At 41.6% G+C, this 24,871-nt stretch overlaps 1 protein-coding gene and 1 pseudogene across 1 annotated transcript; both read left to right on the top strand.

Moving 5' to 3' along the window:
- The first annotated feature begins 3,947 nt into the window (after positions 1-3,947).
- On the top strand, positions 3,948-8,651 carry LOC127763259 (7-deoxyloganetin glucosyltransferase-like; annotated as a pseudogene).
- Positions 8,652-19,272: 10,621 nt separating this feature from the next.
- LOC127763260 ((R)-mandelonitrile beta-glucosyltransferase-like) lies at positions 19,273-21,147 on the top strand. The gene is made up of 2 exons (XM_052287908.1): positions 19,273-19,922; positions 20,015-21,147. The coding sequence occupies exons 1-2, from the start codon at positions 19,427-19,429 to the stop codon at positions 21,001-21,003; spliced, it is 1,485 nt and encodes a 494-aa protein (XP_052143868.1). The 5' UTR covers positions 19,273-19,426; the 3' UTR covers positions 21,004-21,147.
- Positions 21,148-24,871: the final 3,724 nt, after the last annotated feature.

Here is a 24,871-nt window from a genome sequence, read left to right on the forward strand (position 1 = left end):
CAGATCGAGAAATAAGAGAAGGGGGAGGAGGGAAGAAAGAAGGGGGAGGAGGATGGGGTACCGCCGAACCACCACTGCCGCCTCTCCCAAGGGCCGTCGGGTCCTCCGCCGCCGCCTCCCCCAAGGGCCGCCCGGTCCCCTTTTGTTTCTGTGAGTGTGGATAAGGGAGAGAGAGAGGTCCCCTTTTGTTTCTTGGATAAGGGAGAGATACTATATATAATAAATTTGAATTCAAATTCAAATTTGAATCGGGTATGTAAACTTTTGACTTATAAACTTTGGGTCTATAGTTTTTAGGTGTCTAAACTTTAGATGTATAGAAGTACTATATATAGAAAATATTTGAATTCAAATTCAAATTTGAATCGGGTACGTAAACTTTTGACTTATAAACTTTGGATCTATAAACTTTAGGTGTATAAACTTTAGATGTATAGAAATACTATATATAGAAAATATTTGAATTCAAATTCAAATTTGAATCAGATATAATTCAAATTTAAATTTGAATCAGATATAATTCAAATTCAAATTTGAAACGGGTATATAAACTTTTGACTTATAAACTTTAGGTCTATAAACTTTAGGTGTATAAACTTTAGATGTATAGAAATACTATATATAAAAAATTATTTGAATTCAAATTCAAATTTGAATCGGATATATAAACTTTTGACTTATAAACTTTTGGTCTCTAAACTTTAGATGTGTAAACTTGAGGCGTATAAACTTTAGGTGTATAACTTTACTAAAATAGGAAAGTAATGCGGTGCCAAAAAAGGAAACCGGGTGGAGGGGTGGAGGGAGGGAGGGGGGAGGGGGGAGGGGATCGATCGCTGCCCCATCCCCAGGGCGATTGATCGCCGAACAGCATTTCCGCCCATCCATCACTCTCTCCCCTCTCAGTCTCCCTCCGTCGCTCTCCTGTCTCCTCTCCCTCTCTCCTCGATGGTGCCAATGCTCCTCCCCACCGCTTCACAATCGCCTGGAGATTAGGGGTTGCAATGGTAGCCCCTCTCTAGTGGGCAGGCCACTGGATCTGGTCGTCTGGAGGTTAGGGTCACCGGATCACATCCCCTCGTTATTTGCATGTCATCTAAATAGTTATGAAAAAAATTGAGAAGATTATTAATATGTGATATATCATTCCCACAAACATACAAGTTGAAATTCAACTTCTATAAGTGTTGGTATTTCTTAACGACATTACTAGAAATATAATTCACAGTAATGGCGCAGAAATACTCATGGTATATTATGGCTACAGAGTTCATCTGCGAGCGCACGGATATACCATTTTAGCATTTCACCCGAGAGTATTCCAAGGATATCATATTTATTTAATCCCGTGGGAAGATCATAGTAGAGAGAACCTGACTAGTAATTTAGATGTTACTTGTAATAATCATAGTTTAAGCAAGAGTTAACATAATTCAAGGGTAGAATGACACACAAGCATGGAACTACTCATTCTCATACTAAATTACCTAAGCTAAGTTGAAAGAAAATAGAAAGATAATCTATTCCTATACTTCTAGTACACATAGTATACATACATTCTAGTTATCTGACATACTAGCTAATACCCTCTATCCGATGCTCTCCTGGTACTTCAAGAAGCCATCCCTGACTGCCGAGTTCCTTACGACAGCCCGTCATGACCATACAACCGGGGCAAAATACGGAGGAGTAGCCTCCCTAGGAAATTAACTTAGAACTATATACACGCGCGGAGGAATGCCCATACTGAGCTGTCACCATCAGCGGCCGACCTCTCATCCGCAGCATATAACCCCAAATAATGATACACCGTAATCTAGACACTACGCCTAAACTACCAGATACTACTCTAATATCATTGTCATGACATAGAGTAATTGTATAAGCGAACACTATACCCGTACCAATGCATCTCCCAGATAAGCTAGCAGTATAATCAGTATAACACGAACATAATGTAAAGTTGGCATTTATATACTTAGAAAGTATTTCAATACCATAAATGTATAAAGAAGAGTATTCTAATAAAAGTACAAAGCTTACGAAAGAGAAGAGAAGAGCTACTAGAGCCATACCCGAACTCTTCCGAAGGCTTCTGGACTCCGATTTCTACTCTATTCCTACCCCACTAGCTTAAGACTACTAAACTAACTTGAGAGAATATGAGAGAGCTCTTGCTTGAGGTGTATGAGTGAAGTGAGGATGATAGCTCCTTTTATATGCAGGTAATGACGGTTATGACGATTGGAAATGTCAGTACTATCCTCCAACCGTCATTGGGGATCAATCCCAGCCGTCCATCAAGACCCTGCATCCATTGGCGCCACGGGAGGTTCGGCCAAACCAGGGGCCGGCCCAACCTGCCCCAAACTCGGCAGGTGGCCTCCTCCTTTGCTCTTATACGCAGACTTATGAATTTTGGCCCAGTTCATCGTGTCAATTCTGAGTTCTTAGCCCATTCATGTATAATTTTGATTCTCGACATCGTCCGATTAATCTATCGTCTGATTTGATGTCGATGCTCCTCCACTTTATGATTATTCTCTGCAAAAAGTTAGTGAACCAAATACTAGTAAAATATTATTATTCTAACATGGATATGCATTGCAAGCATAATTAGTTCCCCTCTATTTTGGTAATATTGACGGCCGAAACTGATCGCTAACAACCGTCAAGAATAAGTTAAAAAAAATAAAACTAAACTATAGCTAGTCGACGTATATTTACAATTAAATTTGTTTTTTTTCGTTGTAACATTTTAGAAGTTAAATTTGACCATACGTATTGGCGGAATGACCTATCACATACTAATTTGATTTTTTTTCATAATCATTTAAATAACATATAAATAGAAGATGTCCCCTCCATAATAGTTCTCATCATATTCGGCAGCCACGTGCATTAAAGTGACCATACAATTGCAGCATGCAACCACTGTACGTACACTCTTAATTTTTAACCTGTACACTTGTAATTTTCAACGGAGAATGCTAGTTGTCGGGCGTCCGATGGGAGGTGAGAAAAATCAGACGCTGCATGGTTATGCAAAGAATCTTTCCCTACATGCTTCCATCTCTCATTTCTTCAAAAGATTTTTTCTCATAAACTATTTATCTAATGTACGATCTGATTGCATCACTAAATTATTACAATTAAATCTTTACAACAAGACCACACATGATTATATTTTGATAAAAAAATATTTTAGTTTTTTATTGATTTTTTTAAATGTTGCATATGGTCTCTTTTGATGTTTCAACCAGTAGTTTTACAATATTTCAGCTAGTGTACTCATAATGTTTCACTATGTACGGATCAAATGTTGCAGTGGATTTTGATATTATGGAACACGCTGTTAAAAAAAACCCACGTATTTTGGAAACCCCTATTAAGGGAATTTGTTTTATTTTTTGTTCCACCAAAAATGTTTCACCTAGTGTACTCACAATGTTTCACTATTTATATATCTAATCTTGCAGTGATTTGAGATACTCCATTGCAATAAAAAACCCACATATTTCGGAAACCCTCGGAATTCGTTTTATTTTTTTGTTCCATCGAAAAATGTTTCGTTTAGTATACCCGCAATGTTTCACTGTGTATGGATCAAATGTTGCAGTGAACTGAAACATTCTTTCGCTATTTGCTGAAACATTGTTTTTATATAAGGTGAAACAACACCCGATTTAAACGAGTGAAACATTTTCAATCTACTTAGTGAAACAATTCCGATATACTTGGTAGAACATCGTGCAACATTAAAAAAAATCAATAATAAGCTAAAAAAATTCATCAGAATATATCCATGTGTGGTCTTGTTTTGAAGATTTAATTGCAACGAATTTAATGGTGCAATCGGACGCTGACATCATGACGTGACCGCCCGATTTTTGAAGATTTGGATCGGGATCCCTAGTCATCCCCATTTTCAACCGTCGTCGATGGCATAAACGGCGTTATAGCATGCACCCCAGCCAGATCTCCATAGCTACACGCCAACACCTACTACACCGCTTCCTCCGGCCATGTCGTCGCCGTCGTCGTCGCCGCCGCCGCCACCGCCAGCCCACGCGGTGTTCTTCCCGTTCCCGGTGCAGGGCCACGTCGCGTCGGCGCTGCACCTGGCCAAGCTCCTCCACGCCAGGGGCGGCATCCACATCACCTTCGTCCACTCCGAGCGCAACCGCCGCCGCGTGCTCCGCTCGCGCGGCGCCGACGCGCTCGACGGCGTCCCGGGGTTCCGCTTCGCCGCCGTTCCCGACGGCCTTCCGCTAGACGACGGCGACGGCGACGCTCCGCCGCCGCCGGGCATGGTCCCGCTGCTCGTCTCCATCAGGTCGACCGTCCAGCAGTTCAAGGACGTCCTCGACGAGGCCGCCGCCGCCGGGGAGCCGGCCACCTGCGTCGTCTCCGACATGGACCACATCTTGCTCGCCGCCGGGGAGATGGGCCTCCCGACGGTGGTGTCCTGGGTGCCGAGCGCCTGTTCGCTCCTGGCGTCCCAGCACTACCAGCAGCTCATCGACAGAGGCCTAGTTCCACTCAAAGGTACGGTATATATCGAACTCATCCTCTCGATCGATCACCATTGATGCATATGGATTTTTCTTTTATGGTACACCAATTTACTTTGCATCCATTGTTCCATGATCCAAAGGGCATATTGGTCTTACCTCGGGCTCTTGCGTCAAACATTGTGACAATCGCCATAAAAATAGTGGGACCCACCTTAATGCTATCATGATTATAGATGGGCCATAAGGCCCGAGGCCCGAAGGCCCGGCCCACGGCATGGCATTTTGGTCCGGCCCAAGCATGGCCCGACCACTGGGCCATGTCTGGGCCTCCCTACCGACACGTTGGGCTGGCCCGGCACGATGAGCCGGCAGGCCAGGCCCGGCACACAAAGTATAGGGAATAAAAATAGACATATAAATATCACTGTCCAAAGAATAGGGACCTTAAATAGACTTATTTAGCTATTTACATATCAAAGCCCAAAGAAGAGGGAGGTAAAATATACTTTTTTTTAGCTATATATATGTCACAGCCCAATAGGAGAGAGGATAATTAGACTTATTATGAGGAAAAGCACGATGGGCCATCGTGCCTTCGAGCCAGCCCGGTACGGCCCGAGTCGTGTGGGGCCGTGCCTGGTCCGTGAGTGCGGCACCTAGGCTAGAAAGGCACGGCCCGATGCGTCGGCCGGGCTGTGCCGGTCCGACAAGCCTCGACCTAGGGACGGCTGGACCTGGGCCGTGCCGTGTCAGACGGCCCACATGGCCATCTATAACCATGATCATAAGCATTGTAGATGCAGCAGTTAGATGCTTTAGAATACTCACTCAATTAAAAGTTATTTTTACATCTATATTTAATTCTAAAATAGTTTTTTTTTCGTGTTTTCAATTAGATATTTGGAATATGAAAAACTCAGAACGTTGTTTATTCTGGTGGTTCTTCCTTGATTTTTGGAAGGCTACGCGTGCATGGGCGTGATTCATCATTAGGAAGTACAATGAGTACTATTTGTGATAGATATTTTATACTTTTGTAAGGAGACAATATATTTTTATTAGATAAAAAGATGCTTAACATTGAACGGCTAGCCAGGAAGTTTTCGAGAATTATAAAAGAGCTCTAATTAAGAAAACTAGCTTGGTAGCCCGCTTGCGCGGCTAGCAAAAAAATAATTTATTTTTTAAGTATGATTTTACTTAAAATTTATTAAATAGCTATCTCATCGTTAAGACTTTGAAAAGACCAAACCTTATGTCATCTCCTTCTTTATTTGCTTGCTCAATCTATCACTATTTCTATTCTTGGAACCTTTAAAAATTGGATTTTATAGTTTTTAGAGTTTATTGTCACATTGGGTTTCGTTTTTATATATTCTAGATGTCCCGTCAAACGTTGTCATTATACTCCTCTACAGATCCACTATCTCTTCTCTTTATTGTAATTGAGATTTTAAAAATCAAACATAACTATAGTTTGGGTTCATTTTTACTTTCTAGAAGTTCCGCCAAACCATCAGCGGTTTTGCCATTGTACTCCTCTATATCTCACCCATTGCCTCCCTTTTTTATTGTCATTGAGATTTTAAAATCGTACATGATTATCGTTGGTTTTTTTTTACTTTTTGGAAGTTTTGAAACTTTAAAAATTGGACTTGTAGTTTTATTTTTTATAATTTTTAGAAGTCCCATCAAATGATGCCACTATGCCCCTCTGCAACCCGTCCACCGCCTACTCTTTATGTCATTATGATTCTAAAAACCAAACATAACTATCGTTGTAATTTATTTTTTATTTTTGATTCTAAAAATCAAACATAACTATCGTTGTAATTTATTTTTTATTTTCTAGAAGTCCTGTCAATCGTCGGAGGCTCTGCAACTTTACTCTTATACACCCCACCCGCTGTTTCTCCTTTTTATTGTCATTGAGATTTTAAAAATCGAAAATGATTATCAATATGGTTTTTTTTTACTTTCTAGAACTCCGGACAACCGCCTTACTTGTTTGCTTCACAGCCTGCCTGACGTCCCTCCTTTTAATCGTCATTAGGATTCTATTTGGTGTTTTATTAACAATTTTTATATGCCGTATCAACCGCCACCAACTCTACTGCTTTATAGACCTGCTACTTAATTTATCTCATCATGTGTTTTAGATGGTCTTTTCTTTCAATAGTCTTTATTTTTATCACAAATTTTAGTTATTTATAAATTTTATTCCTAATTGAAATCTTTTTTTTTCTAATTTTAGAATTTATTTTTTTAAAATAATTAGTTAATACCGTACTGTGTTCTTTGAATGTTTTTATTTTTTTATTTTCAATTTCAGTTGTTTCAAAATTGTATTCCTACTTGAACTCTGTTTTAATTTTTCTAATTTTGGATATTATTATATTTTTATTCGAAATTTTAATTAATCTCGTATTGGGTTCTTATATGGATTCGTCTTTTAATATTGCTTATTTTTAATTCCGAATTTCAGCTAATTTTAAATTGTATTCCTACTTGAACTCTTCTTTATTTTCTTTTACTAATTTCGGATTTATTTTTATTTTTATTCCAAATTTTAATTAATCTCATATTGGGTTCTTATATGGACTCTTCTTTTAATATTCCTTATTTTTAATTCCGAATTTCAGCTATTTTTAAATTGTATTCCTACTTGTACTCTTGTTTTCTTTTCTAATTTTAGATTTTATTTTATTTTTATTTCGAATATTGTTTAATCTCGTATTGGGTTCTTATATGAAAACTTCTTTCAATATTGCTTATTTTTAATTCCGAATTTCAGCTATTTTTAGATTGTATTTCTACTTGGACTCTTCTTTTCTTTTTTTTTCTTTTTCTCTGATTAATGTGGGAATTTCTAGCCCCCAAAGCGAACGTGGTGCCTCCTTTCAAAACTGTTTTAATAATATAATAGATAGATAGATAGATAGATAGATAGATTATTGATCCTTCCTGTCCCATGACGCACATGCAGATGCTGAGCCGCTGAGCAACGGCCACCTCGACAGCACGGTGGTCGACTGGGTCCCCGGGATGCCATCGGACATGCGCCTGCGCGACTTCGGCCCCTTCGTCCACACCACGGACCGCCACGACGCCGTGCTCACCATGTACCTCTTCTACATGGACTGCCTCCGGACCATGCCGTCCGCCATAGTCCTCAACACGTTCGACGACCTGGACGGCGACGTCGTCGCCGCCTTGTCCCGCCTCATGCCACCGGCCGTCTACACGGTCGGCCCTCTCCCGCAGCTCGCCGCCGCGCACGTCGCCGGAAGCCGCAGCCCGGTCGACGCCCTGGGCGCCAGCCTCTGGCCGGAGGACGGCGGCTGCCTCGAGTGGCTACGGGGCAAGCCGCCCCGCTCCGTCCTGTACGTCAACTTCGGCAGCATCGTGGTCGTGACGAGGGAGCAGCTGGTGGAGCTAGCGTGAGGCCTGGCCGGGAGCGGCCACAACTTCCTGTGGGTGATCCGAGACGACCAAGCTAAAGCTAAGGGCGGTAATCCCATCGACATGCTCCCGCGGGAGTTCGCGGAGGAGACGAAGGGGAGGGGCTACGTGACGAGCTGGTGCCCGCAGGAGGCGTTGCTCCGGGACGAGGCCATCGGGGCGTTCCTGACGCACTGCGGCTGGAACTCCATGCTCGACGGCATCTGCAACGGCGTACCGATGCTGTGCTACCCGCTCGGCGCGGACCAGCAGACGAACTGCCGGTACGCTCGTACGGAGTGGCGCATCGGCGTGGAGGTCGACGAGGATATCAGGCGGGAATCGGTGGCGAGGATGGTGAGGGAGGTGATGGGAGGGGAGAGGGGCGAGGAGATGAGGCAATGTGCCGTGGAATGGAAGGAGAAGGCAGCCGTGGCGGTCGCACCTGGTGGGACTTCGTGGGTCAATCTACAGAGGTTGATCAGTGAGGTATTCTGTTCACGTAAAGACCCGTGAATACCTGAGAGTGCTATTACTACCGTAAGTATGTTCTGTACTTCGATCGACTCGAATACAACAAAAGAGGCGTCCTACAGCTAGATGTTCCACGTTGTTTGTCACATCCATCATATACCCTATATGATACTCCCTTTGGATTTTAATAGATAATGTTGTTATCTTTTATATGGTATTTGATTGTGGTTGTCTTGCTTTAAAATTTTATACGAGTGCCATTTATTTTGTTGTGACTTGTATTACATCTAAATAATTTTAAAACATGACTTATATTTTTTATATTTTCTCTAATAATTTTGTAATAAGACTAATAATTAAATGCTATATCAAAAGTCGACGATATTATATATTAGAGAAATAGAGGTAGTAGACAGATGGTTCTACTGGGTTTTGAACAATAATGCAGGCAAGGTTGTACCACCCATTTGTACTTGGGTGGATGATATAATTAAACATATGCAAATGCCAGATATAGGTTGATGATGTATCTTGGTGGTTGCTTGGAAACGTGCTACATTTTAGTGGTTGCTTGAAGGCCATAGGGAAGGACGATCTCTTTAATATAATGCACCTAGCCCATGAGCCTTCCCTAATATATATCTTAGATTATGATAGTTGCGTTAGGTTTAGTTTATTTCCTTATATTTAATTCATTTCAATTCTCATATGTAATTTTGCACGTCTAATAAAATAAAATAAAGATTCACCGGGATTTTCTCCGGTTGAGCCCATTTGCTTTCACCTTTGTCTTTTGTGCCTTTGAAGCAACTCAAGTACAAGAACAAATGTGGGGTGATCTTGTGTTCGCACTGTACACTCACATACCAAGATCACCTATGTCCATGCTACACCATGACGCTTGCACACTCACGAGATAATACGTAGCATCCATGACACATTGGTTGCTCGTCTCTGCACGTTTATCCTCTCATCGGCGCCAACCATTAGCCTACCTATAGATGTGTCGCGAATCGTTACCCGCCACCATTTTATTCCGTGTTTCTTGTTTCAACTGTATTTTTGTTGCGAAACTGTTGAATCATATTTTTCCTTAAATTTTCACTTTTTTGCTATTGTTTCTTCTTAACTTTGTTTGGTATGAGCCACACAAATCTACAACAAGAATTCATGATTAAGGACCTATTTAGGAAGCTTCTTGTAATAATAGTTATTTCCAACCTTCCAGCTCTCCAACATGTTCTATAAGTTGCAAAATTCTTAGCACCTCAAATACTCCCGTTGTCAAAAAAAAACCCAATCCTGGATTTGAATATAAACATACACTATATCCATTTAAACCAAAGTAAATTCAAACCCAGGATTGAGTTCCTTTTTGGACAGAGGGAGTAGGGCCTAATTAAGTGCAAAATAATATAGGAATTTATGTAACGGTACGTATTATCTTGCACTCATTGTTGCACAACAGCTGACAAATCAATCCAAAAGTGTATGGACTCCATTTTATAATACATGTCGTCATTGACTTTTTAATAACGTTTTAACCATTCATCTTATTAAAAAATTTAATGCAGAGACGAGTGTCATCTATTAAAATAAATGCACAAAGGGAGTATATATTATGGAAGAGTTGGATGACGAAGGCCTAGCTAGAAAATTTCGTGACTAGGGGCGGAGCTAGAGTATATTAGGCGGGTGCCCAAGAAGCCGGTCAAGATGATTGCTCTCATTTCGTCTGAACATTTCCTTTACGCCTCAAGTCAGAAACCTTCCCCACTTTGTCCCATTTTTTCACCTATGTTCAGACTTAGTTTTCTACTAACATCTGCAGCATACAGTGCAACAATGGGCGTGAGTTCGACAACTCCAGCTCCCGCACCTTCTTCCTCACCCATGGTGTCACTCTGCGGATGTCCTGCCCATACACCTCCCCATAGAACGGCAAGGCTGAACGCATGCTACGTTCCATCAACAACATAGTACGTTCCCTTCTGTTCCAAGCTAGCCTTCCAAACACCTTATGGGTCGAAGCCCTCAATACAGCATCACATCTCATCAACCGACACCCCACTAAAACCATCAAACACCACACCCCCCACTTCGCCCTGTATGGTAGCCATCCCTCATATGACCACCTGCGTGTCTTTGGTTGCAAGTGTTACCCTAACCTCTCCGCCACGGCTCCACACAAGCTCTCCCCACGCCCCACCATGTGTGTCTTCCTTGGCTATCCCACACACCACAAAGGGTATCGGTGTTATGATCCGGTCACTAACCGCGTGATTATTTCACGTCATGTCATGTTTGATGAGCATTCCTTTCCATTTTCTGATATTTCGTCTAACAACAATGCTTCTGATCTGGAGTTTTTGGAGGACTTTACTGCTCCTGTGCAGCTTCCGATCAGCCGGCGGCCACTTGGCACTCCTCCTACTACTGGTTCGGCCACCTCTGCCGCTGGGCCGACCACTCCTGCAGGCCGGCCGACCTCACCTGGCGCTGGGCCGGCCTCACCGCCCCAGCACAGCCCCGGGCCGCCTCCCTCGCCACCGTCGGCCTACTCGACTGGGCCGACCCGGACCGCGCCAATCTCAACTAGGCCGTTGCCATCCTCCTCTGGCCAAGTCTAGTCAATGTCCTCTGCGCCCTCAGTACATCTGCTACCTTTGCCGTTCGTTCTGACAAGGCCACGCTCTGCTCGTCCACATGCGGCACCGCCTCAGGCTCATCCGAGTCAAGACTCCATCACCAACGACCATATCATGACCACCCGTGGTAAACTCGGTGTGCGCAAGCCCATTCAACGTCTCAACTTGCATGCGGCTATCCTCTCGCCAGTCCTGCGCACCTATCGCGCGGTGCTCGCCGACCCAAATTGGCGGGCTGCAATGGAGGATGAGTTCAACGCCCTTCTCGCCAACCGCACCTGGGACCTCGTTTCTCGGCCAAGCGGCGCCAACATCGTCACTGGCAAGTGGCTCTTCAAGCACAAGTTCCAGTCCGACAGTTCCCTCGACCGGTACAAGGCTCGTTGGGTCCTTCGCGATTTCACTTAGCGTCCCGGCATTGACTTCGACGAAACCTTCAGCCCCGTCGTCAAGCCGGCCACCGTGCGTATTGTGCTCAGCCTTGCAATTTCTCGAGACTGGCCCATACATCAGTTCGATGTTAAGAATGCCTTTCTTCACGGCACACTGCAGGAGATAGTCTACTGCACCCAGCCTCCCAGATTCATCGACCCTGCTCACCTGACATGGTCTATCGTCTCAACAAGTCTCTCTACAGTCGGTTCGCCTCCTTCCTGCTCTCCATTGGATTTGTTGAGGCCAAGTCCGACACCTCGTTGTTTGTATATCATCGAGGAGCAGACACGGCTTACCTCCTGCTTTATGGTGGATGACATTGTTCTCATAGCTTCCTCTGCCCAGCTGCTTTAGTGGAGTATTTCATCTCTGCAGTAAGAGTTCGCCATGAAGGATCTCGGTGCCTTTCATCACTTCCTCAGCGTCACTGTTGTTCGTTAGCCCTCTGGACTGCTCCTTCACCAGCGACAGTACAGCCTAGAGATACTTGAGCGTGCAGGTATGACAGATTGCAAGCCATGCAGTACCCCAGTTGATGTCTCTGCCAAATTGTTAGCAATAGCAGGTGATCCCGTTTCAGATCCAACAGACTTATGCAGCTTGGCTGGAGCCTTACAGTACCTCACCTTCACTCGTCCCGATATCTCATATGCTGTTCAGCAGGTGTGCCCTCATATGCATAATCCTCGTGAGCCCCACCTCACTATGCTCAAGCGGATACTGCGCTACATTCGCGGGACACTTGATTTTGGCATACACATCCAGAAAGCTTCCTGAAATGATCTGGTAGTATATTCTGATGCTGATTGGGCCGGATGCCATGACACAAGGAAATTCACCTCCAGGTATGCTGTTTTTCTTGGTGACAACCTGGTGTCATAGTCCTCAAAGCGGCAGAATAGAGTCTCCTGCTCCAGTGCAGAGGCTGAATACCGGGCTGTTGCTAATGCTGTTGCAGAAGCGAGTTGGATACGACAACTTCTTCTAGAGCTACACACGCCACTTCCCAAAGCTACTTTGGTGCACTATGACAATGTCAGCGCTGTCTACCTCTCCTCAAACCCGGTTCAGCATCAGCGCACCAAACATGTGGAGATTGATCTACATTTTGTGCGGGAGAAGGTGGCAATTGGTGCTATTCGTGTTCTACATGTTCCCACTTCATCTCAGTATGCTGACATCTTCACCAAGGGACTTCCAACACCGGTCTTCACCAAGTTTCGCTCCAGTCTCACCATTTGTTATGTGCACGACGCTGTGACTACGGGGGAGGGGGGGGGGGGTGTTAGCGTATATTGTTTTCATGTATATCCTACTGTGGTGCCCCTTCCTATTCTCCCGATTCTGTTTCTATAAGTCGGTTGAGTGGATAGAGGAGGGTGCTGCCTATATATGTAATTGCTCCGTGATTAATCCAATCTATCGCGTTGAGTCATACCTTCCCACACAGATCAAAGGAGATTGGGGAAAGAGCCATTAGAAGCAGCAGGAACAGGATGGAGAGTTGGATTGGAGTAGCTTAGCTAGCATCGCCTGATATTTGCCTCCTCTGTGGGAGAGATAAGGTGAGTGGAAAGTAGTAGTGGGGTTAACTGGTTAAGTACACATCAATAGTAGTCCTTGTCTAGTTTTAAATCCAGTTACCAATAGATCCTTACTGCAAATAGATGGAATGCTAGAAATTATACACCAAGCCACAGTTTTAGGTACAGTGTAATATAGACCAATTATATACAACTAGGAAGGTAGCCCGCGTATATGCGCGGGTACTTATTTAATGTTGATTGAATTTTTATTATGAATGTTTACGTGTAGTTGATATTTTTAAAATAGATCTGGACTCTATTTTAAACTTGTTTTTGTTAAACACGTGTCACGATAATGGAATAATAATGGAATACTGGAGTTGTTTCATATCTATTTATACTATATGTGATATTTTTTAACCAGGATAATTTTTTTTAAATGCTACCACGATAATCTCCAAAGCACCATATTATTGGTTATATTTTGATAAATATCAATAATTTTTTGCGTTTGGTTTTTTCAACTCCTATTATTCATAATTACATGAGACACTTTTACTAATTAATTTGATGAATGAATCTATTTTCCCAAACTTATTTACAATAACTAATTTATTGAAGAATACTTTGTATACACGTCAATAGGGTGTATGACATACATCCATCAAATTATGCCTGATCTGTGCGAATTCATCAACTATTAGAAAATATATCATAAGTAGTTTATTATGCATGTTACTTGATTGTTCATGTATTATCAAAACTATTTGACAAAGAGAAAAACATACATATATGACCATAAATCTCATGATGGATCAAGTGGTTGTATTATAGCAATATCATTGGCTTGAAATATTTTTCATATTTTCTTTACACCCGTGTAAACATTTATGTTCCCCACTTATCATATACTAATGAAATAGTTGTAAAAAATTATCAAACAAAATTGTGTTGTTTTCAATCAAATTAAAATTAAATCAGATCTACTTAAAAATACACAACTAAATTGTGTTGTTTTCATTTATTTTACATATCTAAATTTAAATTAGCGTTATATAGTCGTCAAGTGATATTTGACACCTGAAATATGATGTGAAATTATTTAAAATAGGAAAAAGTATGAATTACCCTCCTAAACCCGAAACCAAACATTTTTCACCCTCAATTATTAATACCAAACAAATTACCCCCTAACTCAACCCGGAGTGGTTTTGTTCTTATGTAACAATCCAGTCAGTATTTTTTAAAAAATAAAATAGGTGAGGCCTACATGTCACACCCTCTACCCTCTCTATTTCTCTCCCCTCTCACCTATCTCTCCCTCTCTTCCTCAATCCCATTCCCCAGCCTGTCTTTCTTCTCCCTCCCCTTGCTACAGGATCTTCGCCGCCTCACTGCTCTTCTCCTTCTCCTTCGTCTATTGCCCTGCTCTTGCTCTCAATTGATCCACCTCGTTGTTCTTTGATTGATTGGTGCTTTCTGTCTCGTCAGGAGAGAGGCATTGGTGGTGGGGATCGATTAAGAACCATGGTGAGATGGCATGCTGTGGTAGACGTAGCTGCGGCCGCATTTGTTAGGGGAGTTCTCGATGGTATGGTGGGGTTGCAACCGAACTTGGCCATGGAGGACCAGCGCACCTGCTCTCTTCCGGTGACTGTCACGTGACGATGAGATGTGACGAAAAGGATAGAGACGACGGCATCCATCGGAGTGCGCATGTGACAGTTGAGATAGTCGAGGAGGAGCCGCCTCCACCGCTCGCCGCCTCCGCCACTCAAGCTCCTCCGCCCCACTGTTGTTGTCCTCTTCACGTGCTGGTGGAGGCCGTGGAGAAGCCACGCGGCCGTCAAGGAGGCGCGCACCGACTGATGCTGAGGAGGAGCTGCCTCCACTGCTCGTCGCCCCTAGCCGCCTCCGCCGCTCACTGCTCCTTTGCCCTGCCGCTTGTTGACACCAGCCTTGCTGATTGACAGACGTGGAGGGATAAGAAAGTGAGAGAAGGGGAAGGGGAGGGGGAGATATGATAGGTGGGTCCCACCAATTTTATTTTTAGAAAATGCTGACTGGACTGCCACGTAAGATCAAAACCACTCCGGGTTGAGACAACGGGTAATTCGTCTGGTATTAATAGTTGAGGGTGAAATATGTGTAGCTTTCGGGTTTATGGGGGTAATTCGGTCGACCATAATAGTTCGTGGGTACTTTGTCCTTTTTCCTTTAAAATATTATCATAACATTATTTATTATATGTCGGTCTCATGTGTTATGATGTATTTAGGAATGTAGACATTAATATTTATTAATTAAATGAATCCGACTAGATCACAAATTAGATATATAATTTTAAAATAATTCAAAGGATGTTTAAAGATAGGATATATTTTATTGTAGAAGATCTATTTTAACTACTTCTATTTGCGTAAGTTTATAGATTATTATATTTTACTTTTACATAGTAGAAAATCCTATAATACTATATTATAGACCATCGTATTTTTTCAATGGCACTACGTACTTATGTTTTTTTTATTTACCTTTTTATCGTAAGTCCGTACGTACGTATGTTTTCTTTCGCCTATGAACAGTAGGTAAAGCTTCATCTTTTATTTTCCAGTCGTACGTACGTACGTACACGGAGTATTTTGTTTGGTTTCTTATTCCGGCCCACAATATACGTGAGGAAATTATTAGTTTTTTTAAGTAATACATCTAATCTAATGATATAAAATATCGGATCCACCAATTTAAGTGAAAATCGACGGTGAGATTAAACAGTGTCATGTGACGGCGTATGAGTATTTGTAAGATCACCACGTGACGGCTTAAGAGTGTTTCTATAAAGTTTAATGGATTTTTACTATATAATAGATTAATATTTTTAATATAAAATTTTTTGCTTCCTATAAATTGAAGAAAGGAGAGAGGAGGTGGGGGGAAGGGGGGGGGGGTTGGGTCTAGTTCGCGAACCTTCGCGACTAGAGAATCACGCGAACAGTTACAAATCCTCATCCTTTCTTAATCACGTCTCTAATGACGCAAGAAAAAAAATCACACACCTAATTATTTTCACCTATTTTTTCGTTTTGGTTATAACTAACTCGTGCATATGCTTTTATCTTTTTTCGGATTTCAGTTTGTTTGGAATGAATATCCAGTAAAATTTCTATTTACAAATATAATATCTATGTAAAGTTTATATAGATAAAATCTATCTCTATATATAAACTTTATATACATAAGATCTCTATATATAAACTTTATATATATAAAATCTATATATATAAAATTTTTTACATAAAATTTTTATATATAAACTTTTTATATAAAAGGTCTATAGGTGGAAATTTTTCGCGGAAATAGTTCATATAGAAAATTTCCAGTTAGAAAAAACTATAATGGAAAAAGGAAATCTGAAAAGAATCTGAAGAAAAAAAACAGAAAGCCGCTAATATCATGGGTTGCAAGAAAAACGTACGAGAAAAAAAAAGAAAAATAAAAAACCGATGAGATGAAGACTTACGGAAATAACGTACGAGAAAAAAAAATGAAAAAAAAAGCACATACATTCGTGAGAGAAGCTAACGACGAACGTTCGCCAACCAGTCTTTCGCGGGGGGCGGGGGGGGGGGGGGGGGGGGGGGGGGGGGCGTACACGTACGTTGGGGTATGTATGTGATGGAGGGGACGGGTGGGTTTTTTTTTTTAACATAAGATACATCTAATGGTGTGAAACGATGGGTCCACCGTGTTAAGTGAAAATCCATGGTCGGATGTTTGTTTCTTTTCTCGGAATTTCTATAATTTGTTAGAGCGCCACGTGGTAATATTGGAGCGTTTGTAGGAGCCATGTGGCGGCTTAGGAGCGTTTGTAGGAAGTTTAATGGACTTTTAGTATATAATAATAGATAAAATGCATGAAAAAGGTTAGAGTTTGGTTCCAACTACATAAACTCTGTTTTGATCATGTTGATAGATGATACTATTTCAACTTAAAAACCTAGTATTGCATCGAACTATATTTTCTTTAATAATAACATTGACTATGATGATATGATTGGCAAACCGATGATGGAGATCGACGGGATATTAGTATGGTGGATAGGGGGGGAGCTCAGGGATGTGACGATTGATAATGATGGCAAGTCAGGGCTCTCTATATATGGTGTATAAATATAAGGGACTAATCACCCCCTCACTTATATCAGAGAACCCTATATACGGTGTCGACCATAGATCCATCTTAAGACGGGCTAAACCTAGTACCTTATCAAGTTTATTATGCTTCACATGGTTACGTAGTAGTAGGATGGGAGATGATATAAACCCTATGAATGTCAATAAAGTACATTCCAGGCGCATGTAGTACTGCGCTGGTATGGAGAGCTGATAGGCTCAACACAAACGTGGAGTGTAGTAAATTGAAGTAGGAGAAAAATTCTGTACTCTTGGCATGGTGCTGCATCTAGTGAAGTGCGACAGTCAAACATGTTAAGAGTAGCTATGGGTACAGTGATATAAGCCTGCGCAATGCTAAATTCAATCGTAATACACCCCAATGCAAGGTTGCAACCCGTCACAGGTAACTTACCTTGACGGGTGCGTTATATTCGGCTCGTCACAGGTATATGACCTTTGACGGGGTCTAGTATCAAAGCTGTCACAAATGAGGTCACCTGTAATGGCTTTTTGTTATGACCCGTCAGTGATGAGGTGAATTTTTTTTAAAAAAAAGCAAATTCAAAATATTGGCTGGCCTCAAAATTTGCTAGCCATGTCATCTGAAAAACAGAAGCATTACAGATATATGCCAGGCACCCCAATATCACATATTCCCCATTTCAGCACATATGCATCACAAAATTTACATCATTCACATATTCCCATAGAAAAAAAAAGAAGAGGTTAGAGCTCATTGTCTATTTTCCAATGGAATTGGTGTATAGGAACTCAATCCATAGGAATTTGGTGAGTTCAAATCCTTTGTTCCAAATGGCATGTGTAAGAAAAATTTCCATGGATTGCAATCCTCAATTTTTCCTATGAAAATCCTACAATCCAAAAGAGCCGTAAATGATGTAAAGCCAAATTCAAATATAAATAGTATTTTGATAAGAAATTATAAAATTTTATTAGGGTCGGCTGCCCCGATAAAAGGGTGCCACACCCTACTAGCTACCATATTTGATCAATGATCACCTAGTACCAGTGGACCCAATTTCCCCAAAAATATGATACTATGGTATGAACCAAACGCTAGCTAGCTAGTTAAGTTGATAAGAAGTAATGTCATACGTAGAGTGGTAGAGTAAACAACCTCTCAGATTACGGAATTATAAATACGGCATTTCGATAAAAAAAATGTCTAGCTGAAACACGAGCTTGATTAGAAATATGCGGGCTGTCATATCTATACCTAATTATAAAATAAGTAAGGTTTCCGGGTATGTTTTTTAATCCGTCATCCCACTCACCTCGCTAAAATCCATTTAATCCATTTTAATCCGCTTAATAGTCAGGTCGGACCATTGATATAGAATATGTACCTTTTCATGTAATCACTAAGCACAAGTTGCAGCCTGTCTATCTGGTTAAGGAAGCAAGTCTCCACTCAGGCCACCATGGTTTGATTCCCACCATCCTCATTCTTTCACACCTATTATTCGATTCCCACCATCCTCCTTTTACACCTATTATTCCATTCTCTCCTGGGCCAAATTGACCTACTCTATCAAAAACTCTCTCTACCTTTCCTCCCTCATCTCAATTCATATTTAATACCTATTCAAGTATACAAAATTAATGCCCCCTTTTTCTGTAAAAGAAACAAAAGGTTACTGCGCATGCAAAGGGCCCACAAGCATTTTGTACGGTGTCAATCTATATCGATATCTCTACTATTATAAAAATTAAAGATGTTTTTACCGGTAATTTGCTACGTCGTCCGTGTTTGAGTCGGTTTTGAAGTTTAATTATTTTTAAAAATACATATACATATTTGAGTTGGTTTTTAAATTCTTTCATTTCTAGAAATACGGAAGGAGTCGCATAAGAAATCTCTTTAAAAAACTTTCATGCTAACTTAAATTGATCAGACTTTCTAATTACAGCTCATGATATTGTAAAAAGAATATCAAAGTAAATTCCCATAGTGAATTAGACTAAAATAGCATTCACCCGTTGTAACGCATGGCATTTTTTTTTTCAGTACAAAATATAAAAACTACTACTCGACAGCAACCACGGGACGATTTCATCATCGTGTGTGCACATGCAGCGAAGTCCCAGCTACCTGGCGCGTGCATTCATTCATGTGTGGATAGACACCTCCTGAACTCCACCGGGAGAGAGACCGGATCGACCTCGCGCTTTCTCCGTCCAATCGACCATGCCGACGGCGTCGCCAGCCCACGCGGTGTTCTTCCCGTACCCGGTGCAGGGCCACGTCGCGTCGGCGCTGCACCTGGCCAAGCTCCTCCACGCCAGGGGCGGCGTCCGCGTCACCTTCGTCCACTCCGAGCGCAACCGCCGCCGCGTGATCCGCTCCCACGGCGAGGGCGCGCTCGCCGCCGGCGCCCCGGGGTTCCGCTTCGCCGCCGTCCCCGACGGCCTGCCGTCGGATGACGACGACGACGTCCCGTCCGACCCCCGCGATCTGCTCTTCTCCATCGGGGCCTGCGTCCCGCACTTGAAGAAGATCCTCGACGAGGCCGCCGCCTCGGGGGCACCGGCCACCTGCGTCGTCTCCGACGTCTACCACGTCCTGCTCGCTGCCAGGGAGATGGGCCTCCCGGCCGTCGCGTTCTGGACGACGTCCGCTTGCGGGCTCATGGCGTCCCTCCAATGCAAGGAACTCATCGACAGAGGCATCATTCCACTCAAAGGTACGAGACGACATGGACTCCAACTCTCCATCACCATTGATGCATCTTGTTAATTACTCCAGTACTTCTATCGATCTTGTCTCGAAGAGCAGACGCTGAGCAGCTGAGCAATGGCTACCTCGACAGCACGGTGGTCGACTGGGTGCCGGGGATGCCGGCGGACATGCGCCTGCGCGACTTCTTCTCCTTCGTCCGAACCACGGACACCGACGACCCCGTGCTGGCCGTCGTCGTGTCCACCATGGAGTGCCTGCGCACCGCCACGTCCGCCGTCATCCTCAACACGTTCGACGCGCTGGAGGGCGAGGTCGTCGCCGCCATGTCGCGCATCCTGCCGCCCATCTACACGGTCGGCCCGCTCCCTCAGCTCACCGCCGCATCACACGTCGTCGCTTCCGGCGCCGACCCGCCAGACACGCCGGCCCTGAGCGCCGCCAGCCTCTGCCCGGAGGACGGTGGGTGCCTCGAGTGGCTCGGCCGCAAGCGCCCGTGCTCCGTCCTGTACGTCAACTTCGGCAGCATCGTGTACTTGACGAGCACACAGCTCGTGGAGCTAGCATGGGGGCTGGCCGACAGCGGCCACGACTTCCTGTGGGTGATCAGAGACGACCAAGCTAAGGTCACCGGCCGCGACGGCCCCACCGGCGTGCTACCAGCCGAGTTCGTGGAGAAGACGAAGGGGAAGGGTTACTTGACGAGCTGGTGCCCGCAGGAGGCGGTGCTCCGGCACGACGCCATCGGCGCGTTCCTGACGCACTGCGGGTGGAACTCGGTGCTCGAGGGCATCTCCAATGGCGTACCCATGCTGTGCTACCCGATGGCCGCCGATCAGCAGACAAACTGCCGGTACGCTTGCACGGAGTGGCGCGTCGGTGTGGAGGTCGGCGACGACATCGAGAGGGAAGAGGTGGCGAGGATGGTGAGGGAGGTGATGGGAGAGGAGATCAAAGGCAAGGAGGTGAGGCAACGTGCCACGGAATGGAAGGAAAGGGCAGCCATGGCTGTGGTGCCTAGTGGAACCTCATGGGTCAACTTAGATAGGATGGTTAATGAGGTCTTTTCTCCCCGTAACAATGTGTAAAATGCCGAGATTTGCTGTTGTTTCTAAGTGCTTTCCATGTCATATAAATTTAAATAAAGACGACTTGTGTAGGGGGCACATAATATGCGCTCAATCGTGCGGGGGCACATCCACGCAGTTTCCCCCTCTAGTCTCTCTCTTCTGTATATACGTATATATGCATTTATATACTTTTTATACAACTAGAAAGGAAGCCCACGCAATTGCGTGGGTACGTTATTTATTATTTATAGAAATAATGTTAATAGAATTAATAAATTGTAGATTTCACCTTATAATTAAAAAAGTCTTTGCCGTGAAATAGACCGTAGACTTTAATAAATGATAAGAATGTTTCGTATATTCAAGCAAAAATCATTTTTGTCCAGATTACACGTAAACTCGCCTATTGTCACCGTTACTTATCATTGTTGCTGGATGCCTTTTTAACAAATGGAATCACCAAAGAAAGCTTAATACATCATTGATACATAAAACATTAATCTCCACAACATATCTAAATGTTTATGTTAACTCTTATTTCTAAATCTATAAATATTCTAAATGTTTATGTTAACTCTTATTTCTAAATCAATAAATATTCTTAAAAATACTGCTTCTATTGGTTAATAGGATAACATTGTTAAAATTTAGATATGACTATACCCTCCAATGGGTGGAGCTACCTATTGCTTTCAAACAGGTTTTGTAGCGATGTACTTGTGCCTTTCAAAGCCAACGTGGAACGTAACTCTAAGTCCTATTTCACTATCGGCACCCTTAAAGATTATTGCTTTAGTATGTAGGAAGTTGAGTACTATTGTCAACGGTGGTCTCCATTATTGGGTCTATCTCAACTCAATCATATGTATGACCTTTCTATAGTTGTGTTAACTGGCTAATTGCTCGATGCCCTTTAGAAAAGAAAGAGAAGATGGATGTGATGAAAATAATTCTTTCCAAAAAATAGTTATTTTTACGTTTTGGGTAGATACAATTTGTTTGTAGTGTTAATCAGTACTGCTTAAATTTTATGGCATAGACAAAATATTTTCTTTTAAAAGGAGTGAGGTTGATCATTAAGAAATGTATCGCTAAACATACATACGACCGTGACAACCTTCAGAGTATCATATCATTGTTTATATTTTGATAAAGATTTATATTTTAGCGTCTAGTTTACTTTCGTCAGCTATTGTTCATAACGTGTATATCAATTTAAACGAAAACGATGGTGAGATTACATAGTGCCACATGATAGTCTAAGAGTGCTTGTAGAAGCATCGCATGGCCATATTTGTGCAGTCATAAATTTTATTTTTTATATATATAACTCTATTTTATAAAGATCGTATATTTTTTCACGATGGTTCTATGTACATATATTTTTCTTAAGGGTTTTATAGCTCTTTTTTTTACGTACGTCCTTTTTTTTCAAATGAACAGTAGGTAAGGTATTTTTTTAATCGATAAACGGTATGTACGTCCTTTTTTTTCAAGTGAATATAGTATGTAAAGGTATATTTTTTCCGGACCCATCGTATGTTTTCCCGGCCAGTATGCAGGCTTTTTTTTTTAGGTAAGTATAAACGAATTCTGTGTATACACGTGAAGTATAAACTTTTTTTTAATAGATCTAATCTAACGGCCTAAAATAACGGGTCCACCAACTTAAATGAAAATTGACAGTGAAATTATAGCATGCCATGTGGCAACCTATGAGTGCTTGTAGGAGCACTGGCTTAGAAGCGTTTATAGGAAGATTAATGGATTTTTAGTATATAATAGATATCGATTTGATACAAAGTTTATTTATACAAAGTATATACATATACATTGGTTTAATACACACTGATTTAGTGATTTAACGAAGCTCTAACGGTAGACGTACAGAAGATATCTGTGACATTCTGAGCCATTTAGAATTTGGCCTATGAGACCCAAGAGCCATGTGTACATGTTTAGTACCACCTTACTAGTTTAGAAAGGGCGGAATCAGCTTATAAGATCTCTTCCCTTCAACCATACCACTTTCTGGTTAACCCTTTTATCAGAAGAGAAGACGAAAGTGTAAGTAGGTGGTATGTATGGGTTGGGAGGGAGTGGAAGTGATCATTGAAGGGATGTTACAGTATCCAAGCAAAATTAAAGGAGTAGGAGTATAGGAGGGATCAAGAAAAGATGTTACAATATCCAAGCAGGGGATCAATACTAATACTAGCGGTAAAAGAGATAATAGTAAATTTTTGGTGGTGAAAGAGAGAATATGGTTGTAACGAAGTGCAGTAGTAAAGAGAATTTTTTTTTCCTTTTATAAAGCTATTTTTCTATCCCTGAAATCGTATTGCGAGCTCCCAGCAACGAAGTGGAGTAGTAAAGAGAATTTTTTTTTCCTTTTATAAAGCTATTTTTCTATCAGTATTGCGAGCTTCCAGCAAGGCCGCAGCATATGTTTCACTGCAAGTCTAACAAGAGCCTACTCGTCACACGGTCACTCACACCCGGTACGACCATGTCGCATGCATTAATATGATCGTTCTCCTCACGATGAGCGTGTGTCGGGGGTGCATGAACCTGAACCAACAGTCCTACAGGTATGCTATCATTTATTACTTATTACTTTCTCCATCCCATTTTAAACGTAACCATAAATTTTCGTATTCAATTTTGATCATCCGTCTTATTTAAATGTTTTTATAATTAATAATTTTGTTGTTATTACATGATAAAACATGAATAATATTCTATGCGTGATTTATGTTTTTTTTATTTTTTCATATATTTTTGAAATAAGACAGTGTTGAACACAAAAATTTATGGCTTCACTTAAAATGGGAGGGAGTAGTTCTGAATGGCTATGGAATGGGAAATGCACGCATGCTTCTTAAACAGACATGACAGTTGATCTGACTGCTCCAATGCGATAAATATTTTCTCCGTCCAAAAAACCCTAACCTATATAATTTAGGATGGGACATAATATAGCAGAACGAATTTGGTCAGACTCCTGTCCAGATTCGTTGTACTATATTATGTCTCATTCTATATTAGATTGGGCTTTTTTGGACGGAGGGAGTACACGTGATGGTGATGTGACTTAACCTAAAGCTTGCTTTATGAGAGTCAGTGAGATTGTGGATTTTAAACTAGAGACGTCTTCTCATTGCTTGTGTGTCACTTAAATAGTTATAATTTTTTTTAAGAAGATGTATTAACATGTGATATATCACTACACAGACATGTAACTTAAAATTTAATTTATGTTTAAATTGTTTTTTTACACGTAGAAGTTGAATTTCAAGTTGCATATTTGTACAACAATATATCATATATTAATTCATCTTCTCAATTTTTTTTTAATTTTTTGCACAACTATTTGATATGCAAACAACAAGAGGATATCTGATCGAGAGTTTAAAATAGTTTCGCCAGTTAATGCTTGTAGTGGGAACCAATATAAGAAGAATGGATTGGGTACTACCTCCATACCGAAATAAGCTTAGTTTTGAACCATCCTATGTATACCAATACCAACAAAAAAAGATAAAATTAGTCCTGCTCTATCAAATTTCAATACAATTATTTTTCTGTTCATCTACTTTTAATGTATTTATGCATTACTTTTACAAACTCTGAACGAACAATCACTCAAAAAATAAACTTGTTTTTGAATAAATATGAGAAGCCAAAAATAAACTTACTAGAGAGAACTTCACTAAGATACGGTTTGCAGCACATGCATCGGCCTCATCTTTATTTTTTTTTCTTATTTCTTATGCTTATGTTTATCAGCTAAAATTTGAATTTTTAACCTTATATTTGGAGTAAGATTTTAGGATTTTTTTTTAATCGAAGTTTATTTTTTCAGTCTTTTCTTTTAGATCGCAAA

The sequence above is a fragment of the Oryza glaberrima genome, chromosome 2 (assembly GCF_000147395.1).
Source record: "Oryza glaberrima chromosome 2, OglaRS2, whole genome shotgun sequence".
Classification (NCBI taxonomy): Eukaryota; Viridiplantae; Streptophyta; class Magnoliopsida; order Poales; family Poaceae; genus Oryza; species Oryza glaberrima.

What these genes read in the sequence shown, in the direction of transcription:
- LOC127763260 (XM_052287908.1), top strand. Translation starts at nt 19,427, where the DNA reads ATGCCGACGGCGTCGCCAGCCCACGCGGTGTTCTTCCCGTACCCGGTG. An exon ending in AGGCATCATTCCACTCAAAG is followed by an intron (nt 19,923 to 20,014) that starts GTACGAGACGAC and finishes CTCGAAGAGCAG; the next exon opens with ACGCTGAGCAGCTGAGCAAT.